Source organism: Chroicocephalus ridibundus, chromosome 3 (genome assembly GCF_963924245.1).
Source record: "Chroicocephalus ridibundus chromosome 3, bChrRid1.1, whole genome shotgun sequence".
Classification (NCBI taxonomy): Eukaryota; Metazoa; Chordata; class Aves; order Charadriiformes; family Laridae; genus Chroicocephalus; species Chroicocephalus ridibundus.
This window is the reverse complement of record NC_086286.1, coordinates 90,977,082-90,993,366: the sequence shown is the minus strand read 5'-3', so window position 1 is coordinate 90,993,366 and position 16,285 is coordinate 90,977,082. Positions and strand designations below refer to the sequence as shown.

At 38.0% G+C, this 16,285-nt stretch overlaps 1 protein-coding gene across 1 annotated transcript in view; it reads right to left on the bottom strand.

The window, feature by feature from the left end:
• ME1 (malic enzyme 1) overlaps positions 1 to 16,285 on the bottom strand; it is a 183,226-nt gene that overhangs the window by 106,185 nt on the left and 60,756 nt on the right. The window contains exons 4-5 of the mRNA XM_063330091.1: positions 4,586 to 4,661; positions 3,250 to 3,411 (exon numbers count right to left, since the gene is read on the bottom strand). Of these exons, the coding sequence (XP_063186161.1) occupies positions 3,250 to 3,411; positions 4,586 to 4,661 (238 nt within the window). The remainder of the gene's footprint in view (positions 1 to 3,249; positions 3,412 to 4,585; positions 4,662 to 16,285) is intronic.

The window sequence follows — 16,285 nt, the reverse complement described above, 5'->3', positions numbered from 1 at the left end:
TTGTCATGTTCTGTAGTAAATAACTAATACTCCAAATAATGTTTTAAATGCTTTGGATAAAAATGTCTTATTAGCGATTACTTGACTCCAATTTGCCAATGACTTACGAAACAGGCATATTGGTTTTGGCAGTGGTCAACACCACTTGTTTTGGACGCTCAGGCCCACACTGATTACATGGAGTAATTTATTAGTTTGGTCAGGCAAGTGTTTCTACTAGGTCAATTTTTATTCATAAGTAAGCAGTTTCCATTTCTCTTGCTTATTATCTAGGCAATTGTACAAAAATGGTTTATTTGCCTCTCTTCTTCCTTAGCTTTATGAGCAGCAGGATAATACCCCAGCTAAAAATACCTCTGCGAAAACTAACAGTAACAAGGCTTTTAAAAATCATCAGAAATTGAGTGAGTTGCTCCTCAGAGTTACTGTTTTGGGTCCCGTACACAATAAAACAATATAGGATGAGAATCTGTGAAGTTTTTTCCTGCAATCTGCTTTGGAGTAAGATTTAATCTTTCTGAAGAATTTGCAGGTTGTGCACGATCACAATATAGTTGCCAAAAATACATATTTTAAAACTTATTTTAAAGCACTGAGGCCCCCACAGAAAGGGAAAAGGAATTAATCTAAATGGAAAACATCTGCACATTTCAAAAAACATGTTCAGCATAATTATTATTTATATGCGCTCAAGTTAGGAGAGTGATTTCTATTGTGTCTTATTATGGAAAATCCTGGGTAGAGTAAGAAAATATAGCATAAAAATACAGTTATTTGTCCAAGAGGTTTAGATTTTAAGATAAGGAATTGCAGTGCAATTCCACAGCAGCTTGACCTAATATAACCAGCTTAGCCAGCAAAATGTGATTGCTTTTCAGTCATTTCAGCTCTCTGCAGTGGCTCACCACCTGCTTATACGAACACCAGCATTAGGGAGGGAACAGGGATGTGCTGCTGGGGGAGGGCGAGGGTATTAGAGGGAAGAAATTAAGCTAGCTGGTGCCCCAGGATCCTTGACTTTGACAAAAGTAGCCAGGGAACTTGCACCCGAGCTCCAATTAATGAATATTACCAGGCCTGTGCAGTCTCTTCAGACAAGGGGTACACCAACAGAGTCCCATACATTCATAATCCTACATCAGAATTCAGAGGTGTCATTCCCAGTCACAGCTGTTAGATAAATGCTTAAACATCTGAGCAACCACTCCCCACTGGAAAAAGCCACCAAACATCTACGTTTTGAAGTGTAGTCTAGCACAACCCTAAAGAACAATTATGCTGCCTCCAGAAATGACCATAACCCAACCATAATTCACAGCCTTGATTTCTCTCATGCTGCTGACTTCTCCTCACCCCTGCAAAAACCCAGATGAGCATAAACGGCACTGAACCATAAGCTAATATACCTCCTTGCATCTGCTACAGAACTGAAAACAAACCAACAAAAATAACTCTTTACCCAACATCCCATTCATTCAAACTTAGCTTAAGATCTCTTGTACCAGTTTATTGAGCTGGGGATTTTAGACTGTCGGGCAGCACGGGCATGTCTGAGCTTCATACACACCTATGCAGGAACAAGAAGTACCCCAACAGAAGCAGTTCCGTCCTACATGTCGTGCAACCACCGTGCTGGTTGGGGACTAAAACACGCTCAGCCTCTAATTGCATTGTATGACTAAACTGAAGCAGTTCATAATATGGTCCTAAATTAAGAAGCCATATTCCAAAGTGAAACAACAAAAGGCATCCTCCTGATCAGAAGGTGAATATTTCAGAGCCTCAACACACCTCACCTCAAACAATTTTTATGCATCTTGTAACACTTCAGGTTTGCCACTCTTTCATATGCATTGAACTCATTGTTTAGTCACAAGAAGACTGACATGAAAGTTGAGCTACTGGATTGGGTATGCTTTTTTTTGGTATTTGTGTGTGTAGATGTATATATATATGTTTGACATCTTTCAAGAACATAATATGCTATGAAAAATTACAAATTACCATGAAACTCAAGCATAAAAGCAAAATGTAAAGCCTACTGCAGTATCAGAAGTAGATGATCCAGTTAACTGTATAGAAACAGTTGACAGCAGATTAGATAACTGGCCCAGCTGCTCAAATCAGGAATAAAAACATTTTATAGCTAATGAGGCTTGTACGTGATTTGATATGGCTATGTGCTACAGTGTTCCGATACCTCTCACAAGTTAAGTCTGTCCACTTTCAGAAGGGGGGTCCTGGGGGACAGAGAGAGAGGGTAGCAGGCTATTTCTCAGTCCAGTAATGCTTTCATGATGTATTGTCTAAATTACCCCAGTGGGGTGGGGGTGGAGGTGTGTATATAAAGCTAAAGACACACACACCCAACCCAACAATCAAGAAGTCCCAGCTGAATTTACTTGTACAGGAATGCTTTATTTATCTATAAAACACATCAATCTGATACATCTATCATGCATAAAGTTTAACACTTGCATCATTTATAGTATAACATCTGTTTATTTCTGCTAAAGCATAATGATATTCCTGGTGATATTTAATTTGACATCATTCAGAGTCACTAATTCAAGTATTCTTAAAAAAATAAAAAAAGAAAAAAGAAGGAAGAACAGGGGCCAAGTAATTAACTAGTAATCCCAGGAGCCCTGGAAATAACAAAGCCAATTTTCAACAACTTTAAATCTCTGCACTTCACACAAATGGGAAGACAAGTTAAGAGGGCAAGCTCCACTTACTTGAAGCACTAGAACCTCATTTGGGGAAATTTCATAGCATCACAGTGCTTTCTATAGCAAAAGTTAATGTACAACTGAAGTGCACAGACATGCATTCCCAGCACAGATCAGGCTATGGCTTCAAGCTGTTCACCAAAATGAGGGGCACCGTCAGAATTCACATCTGAAATCACTGCAGAGGAATTCTGCAGCAGAAGTGGAGAAAGAATGCTGCCTTAAATTGTGTTTTTAACTCTATCGTCCCCCTCTTCTTGAGATCCAATTTCCCATACCACTTTTTAACATGTACGATGTATGCAGCACATTTTCACGGACAACAGCGTCCTTAATTACTTGAGCCTTACAAAACAGCCTACACTCTGCATCAGGATAAGACTTTTTCCGCAGGACTTTTTTGGTTGCACATAATCAAAGTCAGTTTCATAACAAAGAAAAACAACTTTTTACAATTCAGCTTTTGTACAGTTCCCTCAACCAGCTAATATTCGATACACCTCAGAAAAGGATTTACCTCGTTATCTGTTCCCACATCCAACATCACTGGTAGACACTCATGAGGTTTTACTCCTCCACATGCCGTATAAAGTGCCAGTTTGCCAACTGGGATGCCCATTCCATAACAGCCAAGGTCTCCAAGACCAAGAATACGTTCTCCATCTGTCACCACAATAGCCTGGAGGAAGAAACAAAAGCTTCTTTGCTTGTATGTACTAAGTATCTCATTATCTTCTTATCATCATATTTTAATTTTCATGTAAAAAATCGTAACAGGTACAAACAAATTAATAGTCCAGCAAAGGCTCAGAATTGTTTTATTGTATTTCACCGTGTGTTACGCTATTTTAGACTCTTGCTTCACTGTAAATGGGACGTTCATAAAAAACTTTGAAGAATACACAAGAGACTTATTTAGTATTACATTACAAGGAAATTGCAATTGTTCCCTCTTATGTTTTTCTGTCAAAAGTATGAGAACAGAATAGGAAGGGAAAGGAAGTTATCTACAAAAAAAGAAGTCTGGACTCCTGGGTTTTGTCATGGCTGTTTTCAGCAGAATCAGAGCCAGCCACTCCTGCTAGCCTTCAAGAGGGCTGTCTACAGCCACCTAGTTCTTACCCTTCAAAGATGTATGTATTCTTCCCTTGAGCAAATAACTCATTCCATCATACTTGTATGTATGAGGAAGTATGTGTTCTCATTGACATAAATACAGGAACTCAGTAAACTCCACTAAACTGCTAAAAAGGAAAATTTTTCATAGTAAAGGACAGAAGTGCTCAGTATGGCAAGCAGCTGACAACACAATAATTTCCTTGTCAGACTCTGTAACAAGCCATTTTAGTTGGAAATTTAATATTTTTTTGTGAGAGAACTCATCAGGTATCATATGTGGAGAACTATTAACCCAAACACTAGATCAGGTTGCCAAGAGATCTTGTGGGGTCTCCACCTTTGGAGATACTCAAAACTCAGCTGGACACGGCCCCGAGTAACCTGCCCTGGCTGACCCTGCTTGAGCAAAAGGATGAACTAGATGATCTCCAGAGGTGCCACCGTCCTACCACAACCACTCTGTGATTCCCTGAAATGCAGAAAAAGCATTCAGGGTTTTTTTTTAATGCATAAGTCAATGATGTAATTGACCAATTAATCAGTAAAGGTTGCCTACAGCTAAACAAGGGTTTAAAAGTCTCAAACATTGTCTGTTACAGGATTGTTTCTATTTAAAAAATGAGCTAAGAAATCACTGAAATCTAATTGATAAAAAGCTTGTAAAAGTATCTTAACCAAGTCACTTTGGGTGCAAACCAGTGTCAGCTTTGTCATGCAACTAAAACTGAACTTACCTTGATGACACTTTCTGGCCAGGATTTAAGCATTGTAGCGATGTGTCCCCGGTCATGGATAGTAATAAAAAGGCCTCTGCAAATAAAAAAAATATGCTTTTCATATAAAAAGGCAATTAAATACTTCAGTATAAATCAATTAAATAATAAATTAACTCTATGAAAATGTGTTTCCAACTTACATAGATTCAGTTCAATAAGTGCTCAATTTTGTACGAATGAGTAAATTAAATGCCTGCATTTCCTAGAAGTCAGAGACACGTAACTCAGTAAAACTTCAGAGCAGTGAGAACCTGTAAGAGCCATTTCTGAAAATTGCTAAGTTTGATTTTAAAACTCGCTGAGCACTTATCTGTTCAAATGTGTTCGTTAATTGTCCCAGACCACAAAATGTGTTCATATGACAATTATCACTAGTTCCCCCATAGTCATAAAGTTTACAGACAAGAATAGGCCAAAGTTTTAATCTATGAACAAACCTGAAATAAGCCATATATTACCATTACATAAAATAATTCAAGAACATTCAGTTATGTGTTTAGAAAACAGCCTGCCTTTTTAATTAGATTGTCCCTTTGACACCTACAAAAGTGGGAAATTATCTTCTCTATATCTCTATATGAAAAACTCTTTGATTTGAAAGCACGTAGCACATCTTACAGTGCTAAGCATACCAAATTTTTACTTTGAAGAGTATTTGCAAATTGGCCTTTAGTTCCACCACTACAGAAGAATATAAAAGAAAATGAGAGAAAAGTATAATTCTCATTTCTTATTTTTATATATTATAGAAGCAAAATCAATAGAGTATCTTATCCTACTCTTCAGCATTTTATTCTTCATTCAATTTACTTGACATGCAGCTATATATCCAGATCCACTCAGACCTAATTTAATTCCATTTCTTATCTACTTTTCTCATATGAGGTAGTGGGAAAAAATTCTCACACTAAAGTCAATCTCTCGAAAACCATGAAGAAAACATCCGTGATGAAAACACGCCAAAGATGCCTTCTTGTAATTAAACTTTGCACTAGTAAGTATAAGGAGCTGTCTTCTGGAATTACTTTAAAGCATTTCATCCACCTATCATAAAAATTGTAAAGTAAAAATTAGAGAAGACTGTTGAAAAATAATTTAAGTCTACTACAATATCTCTGTATTCATAGAAGTGGTTACGTGCCCGTGTGGGTCTAAATAAAACTAATAACTCAGGGAAATGCTTTTCAGATATAACTGCAAGTATTCCAAGCCAAGCAAAAAATTTCCTGCAATGCTAAAAAGTATATTAGTCAAAACACCAAAACGAGTCCAAAAATTGTATTTAATGTCATATGTTTATATATTTCATACATATTAGCTTATACATAAAAATTATCATGGGATATATATTTTTATATTGAATTTTAGATTTAATTTCATATTTAAGTGTCTTCTCCTCTTCGATGTCAAAAAATATACAATTGAAATTGTTTATTGTTTTAGACAAAAGGCAGTGTAAGACACATTACAGTTAGCCAAAGTATTTCTTAATCTTAAAGCTAATGATTCAGAAACAGAAACTGCTGCCTCAAGTAGCTAATTAAGTAAAAACTGTCATGTTCTAAAAGAAAAATACATATGCACTGTATAAAGGAACAAAAAAAAAACCCCAATCAGTCATTTCTGGTTAGATATTTTTAACTGTTTAGGTTTCATTTTATGCATTTCCCCCTAGAACTGGGAACTCTGCCCCTTCTGCTTCCACTCCCCATGCTCAGAACAAACACACCAGGCTGCATGATTACATCTATCGGTTGTTCCTTACTAAGTAACGCCTGTCATCGGATTCATTCCTCCACCCCAGTGGAAGTGACAGTCCTCGGGAGCGGGAGGGCAAATATTTACAGCACTTTGCAGAAGTTGTGGTACTTACAGCCTACCAGCATTTCTGTTTGTGAGCCAGCGACCTGACAAAAAAGATGGTCCTAACAGTGAAACACAGCAAAGCAAAATAAATGTGGGTGCTTCCTTTCTGATGTATTGTACAGTGAGTCATTTTATAAAACGCTGTGTAAAATCAGTTAAATCATATGTTAATATGTTAAATCATAAAACACAGCTTATCACAATTGCCAGCCTCAGAGACAGTCAATCGTGAGAGATAAGCGTGCGAAAGAAAACGAAGAGAGCAGGAGAAAAGCTACCTAGAGGCATCACCCCTCTCCATCTCCTCGCCCTCCAATTTACACCGACCTAATAGATTCGTGTTAAATGAAGCAAGATTTTGTATTGATTTTCTAAAGAGCGGCAGCCCAGCCCAGTGTGGTTAAATGACCCCTTCCTTGCAAGCTAGGGAGAGAGGTCTCCATGGAATAAATTCCCTGGCAGAGGAAAATAAAGGCAGGGTGGCTCCTCCAGAAGGAATTTTGTTAGAACATTTGTAAGGACCTTTGAATAAGTATTGAGAGTGTTTTTCAGAAATCTGTTCAAGCAGGATCACATTCAAACAACAATGGAAAATAGGGGCTGAAGTGTAAACAGAGTCATGTTGAAAGCATTTCACTTCCCTCCTTCTCCCCTTCCCTCCATTCTTTCTGTAGATTAGTAAAACGTTTCTGGATGCATTATCCTGACTGGGAAAATATCTGTGGACTTAAGAGACAAGAATCTTTTATTCAGTTATCTGGATCTGTTTTCCTTATCTTTCATTTCTTTAGTTAAACCACTTTTCTCCTTTAAGGTGTCCTCCGCAAGAAGCTACACCAGGTTACAAGAGGAATCCCAGCTTGCAACAGCATCAGCCACAAGAATATTCAATCTACGTTACCGTGATTGAACTCGCTGGCAATTCCACCTGCAGGCAACCACCAAAAGGTAGCACGACTTATTTTTTCTTTTCCATGAGGTCACACCAGGTCCAGGAAAAGCACCAACTGCACAAGGCTATTACAAGTGGGATAGGGTCACACAACCTAACAAGGCAGCCAACTATTTGGCTACATAGCAGACATTATAGTTATTCTTTGGCTGTCACAGCACAGCCATGAGAAGAAGCAAGAAAGGGGCAAGCTACACAATTTAAATTGGATTAAATTATATGCGTATTTCAGTCCAGAAATAAGACAAAATTATCCATTTGAGTATAATGTTAATAATAATAATAACAATAATGCAAATCTACCTGGAACTTGTCTGAGCGCATATGCAGAAGGACTCATATTCAGTCACTTTGGCCCCAGCTAGCCTTCAGTTCAGCACTGGTTTATACTGGTCTAGCCAAAGGGATCACTTCTACTTAAGCCCACTTCAGATAGCTAGGTGATATATGAAACTACAGTGGAGGAATAATTACGCGAATAAGTAACTATGCCTCCTTTCTTCTTGTCACACCACCACTAAGACCACAGCCATGAAGAGTGAGGGGAGAACCCACGCTAGGACATCAGGATCCACTCAACAAAGGGTGGATCTATTTTGGGTCACTGAGCAGATTTTACCAGTTATGTGGAGGTCATTCTACATCACATAATTTGGCTCTGTTTTATTAGAACTCTGATCTGTGAGAACAAAGTAAACAGAATTAAATGGAGTATTTGTTTATTGTGCTTCAAGGAAATAATGTTCCACCAGCAATGTATTTCACTATTTTCTATTAAAGCATAGTTTAGAAAAATGTGTCACAGTAACAGAATAATCCTTTCTTTCCTCTTATAACAATAAAGGGAGGCAATCTAACATGTCTCAGAAAATGCCAAACATTTTTTAATGAAAAAAAGTTCAAACTTTTCTCACAACCCTACATGTTCAAAACTGTTACTTGAATTTATGAGCTGTACATAGAATTATAATAGAGGTGACTTCACTTTCCCAGGCAGCCTAAATCAACAAGCTTAAAAATAATAATAATAAAAAATCTCAGGGACCAGCCTCAGCTAATTTCTGAGCCTAGACTTTCTTAAACTCCTGCTCTTTGCAAGAAAGAGGTCAACTACTTCCATAGTCCCTGTTGCAATTCACTCCTATTTTTGTTAAAATTATACAAAGCGGTACAATACAAAAATTGTGTGAGAAACTCAGAGTACCTATATACTCCAGAAGAACAGTCTGCTCTTTTTTTCACCAAGAAATAATAACATTTGCCATTGTAACTGTTCAATATGGTCTCCTGTCATCATATAAAATGCCCACACCATGTGTTTTCCTCCCAGCAAACTTAGTTGCCAAAATGTCACAACCCAGTTGGACTGGATGCATTTTCAAATACAGTCAGGGCTGCCCAGAGACCCACCGTCAGGTCTCAGCACATCCCCTCTCCCACCCCATGTGGGACTGGGGAAGTGGGGAACCAGGGGCTGACGTTCATTAACTTGCAAGACGGCAGCTGTAACGCTCCTGATCCATCTCCAGGAAGCGGGCAAATCACACAGACATCGTCCCATCAGCCCTTCTGTACCTGAAACAGTCTCCAGAGCTCGCATACATCATGTATTTTATAAATGGTAACCCAACAGAGCAGGTGAGAGTAAAAAAAGGGAGAAGTTGCCCATAGCAGTACAGACTGAAGGCAAATGAAAAAGAGAAAAAAACTGCATATGGGTGCTGTCCTATTACCTTTCTCCAATGAGTCTGGACTCTCACACCCTCTGAGAGCCTGATCCTTGCTACCAAAGCATGTAATCTCTACAATGCTACCCTGAGTGCACACAGACTTTCGCAAAAGGAACCTTTTTTGATTGAAAAATTTTGCTTTCACTTTGTCAGAATGCAAATCGGGTCAACTCAGGCTCCAGAACTGGGCAAAGAAGCCAGACCTTTGTACAATAAAAAGCAACCCGATGAAGTAATTCCTCAACTGCTCTCATTCAAAACAAAAAAAAAAAAATTACATTTTTTAAATAATCTGAGTAAAACATTACAAGGTTTACACAGCAAAACTTTAAAACCAATTTTACATGGTACATAAAGCAATTATAGCTTGTCGCTTTGCTAATAATCCCAAAGTCTCTACTTCATTTTGGAAACCATAACATCCACCTCAAACTATTCCAGATGAAAATTAAGAATACTTCATAGGAAAAACAACACTTCATGGACTTTGTCATCACAGACTTTTTGAATCAATTATATAAGATACTCATTATTGTATGTCTAGATAACACTGCTTTTTAATTAGCGCCTCACCTCCTTTACTTACAAAAGCAAACAGCACAGCACTTTGTGATCTAAATATTCAGACTGTAACGATGCATCCTTTTCACACAGCGGCAGAGTAGATCAAATCGTATCTTCTTTATATTCACTTCTTAAGATATGAATTTGTTGATTTAACTATATTCCTAAAGTATCGTTCATCTAGACAACCAGTTTTTATGTATTGTTGCTTAACCACATAATGGCAATTCAATGGGATGTGTTTGTTTGAAAAAGAAGAGGCAGACTGAGAAATACTGTGTTTTAAAAGCCAGAGCTGTTTTGCTCCAGAAGCTACTTAAATTCTTCTGACAGTTGCTCAATAAATAACTTAATTACTTACACTCTAATAGACACAAATAGAACTATTTGAAGATTGTGAATGAGAGAATGGTTTACCACAGCCAGACCGATTCATTTTTAGGACAAAAAATAACCCACTGTTCTGCTTCAATAGCTATCATGTTTGTATTATTTTATGCTAATATTAATTGCCAGAAGAACCATCAACATCACCCATGTATCTACTAGGAATCTTACGATGCTAATGATGCATTTTTCAAAAAGCTTTTAAATGTTATTTAAACTGTGAAGCACTCAAACAAGTGAGATCACTGTCCTTCTATTTACTTAACAACTTGTGCTGCCCTGGCTCATTGAAACATGGAATATTTCCAGTAGTTAGACAATAGTGTCCTTTAAGCCAGTTTTCATTGACCTTTAAATCACCATCATTTGCTCTCAATAACCATTAACAAGGACAAAAGTGAAGACTTATTAAAAAGGCTTCTTCTTAGGGCATATCCTACTTAATTTCCACTTTAATTAAGAAGTCACTTCTGAAAAGAGACACTATCTTCCATTTGTAGAGCAGACCTTATCTGCTGCAAAGGAACGAAGGAAACCACCCAATTTATGTCACAGCGATAGAGCAGTTCTTAACGCAAGGAGCTGCAGTGCTAAGAGGTCAGAAGTCAGGAGGCAGGCAGGCTGATGTGAAAGCGTCCAGGTTAAACTTGTCATACAAGATTGCCAGTGAGCATCCAGGCACAGAGCAGAGCTGTTTCACCCAGGCTTGAGCTGTTTGCGTACAGCAACATCTTCGAGACCCGCATCCCGAAGGCAGAGAGATCACAGCATCATCAAGGTTGGTTAGGACCTCTGGAGATCACCCAGTCCAAGCCCCCTCCCCAGGCCGGGTCAGCTAGAGCAGTTACCTTGCCTTGGCTTCCCCTGAGGTAAAAATTTGGCAAAGACCATGAATTTTCCCTAGGAGTGTTAGCAGTAAAAAGAAAATAGCTTGTCTAGCAGAGTTCACTGTTCCTAAAATCAAATGCTTTTTTGGATTGTGCTACATTTCAAACATACACAGAAACCTATGCCTGCTGTCAGTGGAAACCATATCAGCAGACAGAGATTGAAAATAAATCTCTTGTATTTTAGTACATAAAGGTGCGCATAACACACTGAAAAAGAGCTCAATTTACCACCTACACATTTTAAGATAAACCCAAACTATTTAATCTTAGGACAAAACCAAACAAGGTTTCGTATTGTAAGCATTACTTTGAGGGAGAGAAGTAACAAAGAGACAGCAAAGAAATTATTGGAGCGATTTTTAAATCTCTATAAAATGGACATTTTCTTCCTCAAAAACTTTTACATTGAATAGAACTGGATATAGGTATAGCATGAGTACTGTGCCCTGCAACTACTAAAATAGTAGACGAGATTAAAAATAATGCCATTTGAATTGAAAAGCAAGCAATTATTCAGACTCAGTTACTTCATAGTCTATTCTCCTATCATTCACAGAAATTACATTCAAATCATTTTCTGCTTTAATTTTACTCTAATTTTAATATTTGACTCAGTTATAGACTTCTAATTCAAACAGAAAAAAAAAAAGATGGGCTTGAGTTTACTGCCTGCTAGAGCATACAGCATCTTCCTCGGGTTCTCACAGTGAATCCGTGATCTCTCAGAGCATTATCTGAGGGAGAAGCATAACGTCCTACTAATGCAAAATAATCCATTCTGGATTCCCCTACATCCACACTGGTTTTAATATTCCTGCAAGTTATTTTTTGCACTTATTAATATGTCTGGCTTACACGCGCCTCAACTTGCCATCAGAGTGGGTAAGGGGCAAGTGCAGCGCAGAGAGACCTGCAGGAAAGGAAGCTCCCAAGAGAGCAGCAGGAGGCACAAAGGGTTCAAAACCACTTGGGTTTCATTTTAAACAGATGAGTCCATCAAGGCCAACCAAACCACCTAAAGCATAGCCCTGATCTCAGGATCAGGTGCCAGTGGGAAGATCCCAGCAAAGTCCGTATGCATCCACCTTCTGCTCTGCCCCTGTCCCGTTTTTGGGCCTGCAGCCACATCCTCCTGCGAGACCCTGGGCTCAGCCTTCCTGGACCTGAGCCTCTGCTGAATGGCCTGGAAACCTATAAAGTATTGCAAAATGGGGTTTTGAGGAAAGAGGAGAGTCTGCAAAACTGCACCCTCAGCAAGTTTTTAGACAACACCAAGCTGAGTGTGCAGCTGACACGCCTAAGGGACATAAGAAGGACATGGACCTGTTGGAATGGGTCCAGAGGAGGGCCATGAAGATGAACAGAGGGCTGGAGCACCTTTGCTATGAGGACAGGCTGAGAGTTGGGGTTGTTCAGCCTGGAGAAGAGAAGGCTCCAGGGAGACCTTATTGCAGCCTTCCAGTACCTAAAGGGGGACTACAGGAGAGATGGGGACAAACTTTTTAGCAGGGACTGTTGCTATAAAACAAGGTGTAATGGCTGTTAACTGAAAGAGAGTAGCTTAAGACTAGATATAAGGATGAAATTTTTTACAATGAGGGTGCTGAAACACCGGAACAGGTTGCCCAGAGAGGTGCTTTCATCCAGCTGCTCACCTGCTTCTATAATACCCATATCCTGGCCACAAGAAAATAAGAATTCTCAGTTTAATGTGATAAAGAACTGGAATTTTGAGCAAGATGCTTTTAGATATGATGCTTTTAGAGAGCCGTTTGCACAAAGGATGAACACCTGACAGCAAAACATTTGTTATAAAAAGGTGACAGATATAATTTTCCAGTAAACACTGTGCTACAAGCATCTTCTTTCTACTGTAATCAGCAATGCGGAGACAACAGGCACAGATTACTTCTGATCCTAAACCAAAGGTGTACACCTCTTTACTTGGCATTTAAATGGCATTTGTTAAATGTTCTCTAACTACAAAAACTATTCCGCTTATGCATGACAGTTTATTCTGTTGTTCTGCCCTCATGACCAACAAGCTGAGCTTTGATGGCTACCCAGGAAACACAAGAAGCTTTAAGAGCAGATGAGGAATTTCAGGCCCCACTTAGTGCTTTACAGTAACACAGAGTTTCCCCGCTAACAAGTAATCCTATCACAGAACTGACTTCTCAGGCTAGCAATTTTTTCCCTGTCACATTTAAAGATAAGATTATTGTTCATAAATTTGCATGCAAAATATATAAATCATTTTCTAGTGACAATGTGACTAGTTTTGTATTAAACTTAAATTCCAATTATTTGGAATATTGCATTAGTCTCACCATAAGAAGCTAGTAATTGTGATATTTTCTTTATTGGTATTTTGTGCATTTCCCTTTTGCTCATATTTTAGTGGTTGGGATCACTGAGTAGCCTTATAACATCATTTGACAATTTTTTTATGAAACAAAAACTGAAGTAGCTTTAAGAACAATGTTTTACTTAGGCTACACATATCCATAAAAACTTTCTGAAAACCAGAACTAAGCCTGAGTACATTCCAAAACAAACAAAAGTGTTTGACTTATTGAGACAATCCTCTTTAAAAAGCATATAATAACTGAAATCTCATAGGTTAGAGTCTTAGTTAAAATTTGAGTACTTTTAAAACACAGACCTTAAGCTAAAATGTTTTGGAAAATTCAATGACATGTTACAAGAACTAGTCAAAATATAGATTGATTTAGTTTGAACTCCAAAAAAGTGCTGTCGTAGTACGTCCTGGGCATAAGAAGGGTTGGCTGTACATCCATCTCACACCCAATTTTTATTGTTTTCTTTTAGCCTCTTGATTTTAACCAATTCATTACAATTACTGCACCTATATCAAAGCTGCAATAATTTCCGTCATTTTTTGTCCGTATTTTCCATTTTCAAAAATGTAAGCTTTAAAAATAGAAAAATGCAAACAACCTGATCAGTAGCACTATTGCTGCTCTTATTTCCTTTTAAATTTACAACATGCATGAATGTATAAGATAGACAAAATTTTTAGGACTACCCAACAACAGCTTTTAACATGGGAAAAAGGCTGCAGGTCCAGCTCTCTCTCAGACAGAGAAACTGAGGCATACATGATTACATCTAATGCTCTGTTACTTAATGTTAACAAAGTTCCAACATATCAGTTCTTCCCTGAGATTCTTCTCATTTGGAACAAGTGAGTATTAAAATTCTACCAGAAAAACCAAGGAAATTTATATTTATATTGTCTGTATAATGTGCATTTAATTATAGGGAATGGAATATATTTGATTTTCTGACTCGATTAAAAATTACTAGAAGCCTTTATCTTAAAATTTGAGAAAAAAAATATAATAGATGGAACCCCAAGCTAACATTTTAAGCATTAGACATCTGGAACGTATCTGGCCCACTGTCATAAAAATTAGCCTCATACATTAGAGGCAAATGGTCTTGCACTTTCCCTCCTTTTTATATAAATTCAGTCATGACCCCATGTAAAGTTTTTCATTTCATAAAGTCTGTATTAACGTTTTTGGGAAAAATTGCAGCATGCTGTATCAGCTAACACAAATGGCTAATATTATTGCTAGCCTTTACTATAGATCTACTTGAAAAAAAACCAGCACAGGATATGGAACGGATGTAGTGAGGAGTCATGGAAGCAGTCATATGCGGTGATGGAGGTACTCAAAAAGCATCATCTAGCAGTCACAGTAGAATTCTTTCTGAAACAATATTTGTGAGCTTCCTAGGTGTTCGAGGGACTTGAAGGCTCAAGTCCAACATCAAAAGAGGCACAGGCTTTTCTGAGGACACTGCCATGGAAAGTCTATAGGCAATATATTCATTCATCTTTCAAAGGTAACACTTCTTTCACAGTAAAGCTTGAATGCAATGTACTAACCACTCACCTAATGACTGAGGTTACAACCATCCTCAAGAAGAACTTCATTTTAGTGCGTGCACTGGAGTATTTTTACATTCTATGTGAAGTGGCAAACTGAAACAGAAACAGGTGCATTGCTTGCTGCAAATGGAAATAGGGCAGAATTGAAATCCTTTTAGATATGCTATTTACTTGAGAATCACAAATCCCCCATGCTCATATTCTAGTTATTTCATAGAATGACAGAACGGTTTGGTCAGGATCATGACCTGTGGTCAGGCAGAGGTCAGGATGACAAATGACTCACTAACCTTTCTCCACCCAACTGCAAATTACACTACGTTAATGCTACTCTACAATAGATTTGGTAAAGTTATTATGACCTAGCCTTTTTATGTTTGTTTTAAGTTTATTATAATTCACATTGCTGACCCTTTTTATTGAACAGCGCACATAAAAGAACAGTTGTAAAAGCTATAGAACTTTGCTAAAAAGGATGGATGCCATGCAAGAAATAAAAGGGTTCATTTCTAACCCTAAACTTTTCTCTTGCCTTTTCCAGAAGCCTCATATCAGCAGGGACATATGGCTGTCTCAAAAGCATTGTGTAAAAATCTCCCCAACTAAAAGCATCTAGCTGTAAATAGAGAAACACGAGATACATTGAAAAACACAATCATCCCATTGTTACCCTCTTAAAGGCTGAAAATCTTTATGACTTCTCCGCACTTTCAATTTTCCATTTTAAGGCCTATTTACCCTATCTATTTAGAAAGCTTCTAGACAGAAATAGACAGCAATGATGTTAGAATATCCAAGCTACTGCAAAGTTAGAATGTTTTTGCTGGGGTTCTTCCTTCCTCTTTTGGACTTCACCCAATACAGTTACAGGAATAACTGATTGTTGGGTTTTTTCAAAGCTACTATATCTTGTATTGGAAATGCAACAATGAGACAACGTTGGACTGCTGAGTAATGAGAGTATTTTTTGAACAGAGAAGCTGCTGAATGTGTAAGCAGGGGATTTGGGTGGTGCTGAAGGACGTGCAACAAATGTACAGAAAACGAGAGCTGGAGAAATTCCAGTGCAAGCACACCCGTAAAGGAAAACATGCTCTGGACGTGAGCTGGGATATATACAGAATGAGCTAATAAAGCATTGTAATGTTTCTAAGTCACTGGTGTCTCATCTGAAATACTACTGGGTACCTCGTTTTGCAACATCAGGAGATATAAATGGGAATTACTGGGGACTTGGAAAAAACTCTCTGCATTGAGGCAGAGAGCAGGACTCTTCTATCTCTAAGAAGATCTCAATATAAAAAAACCCCACACTAAATGCTTATCAATCACTGCAACATGCTCACG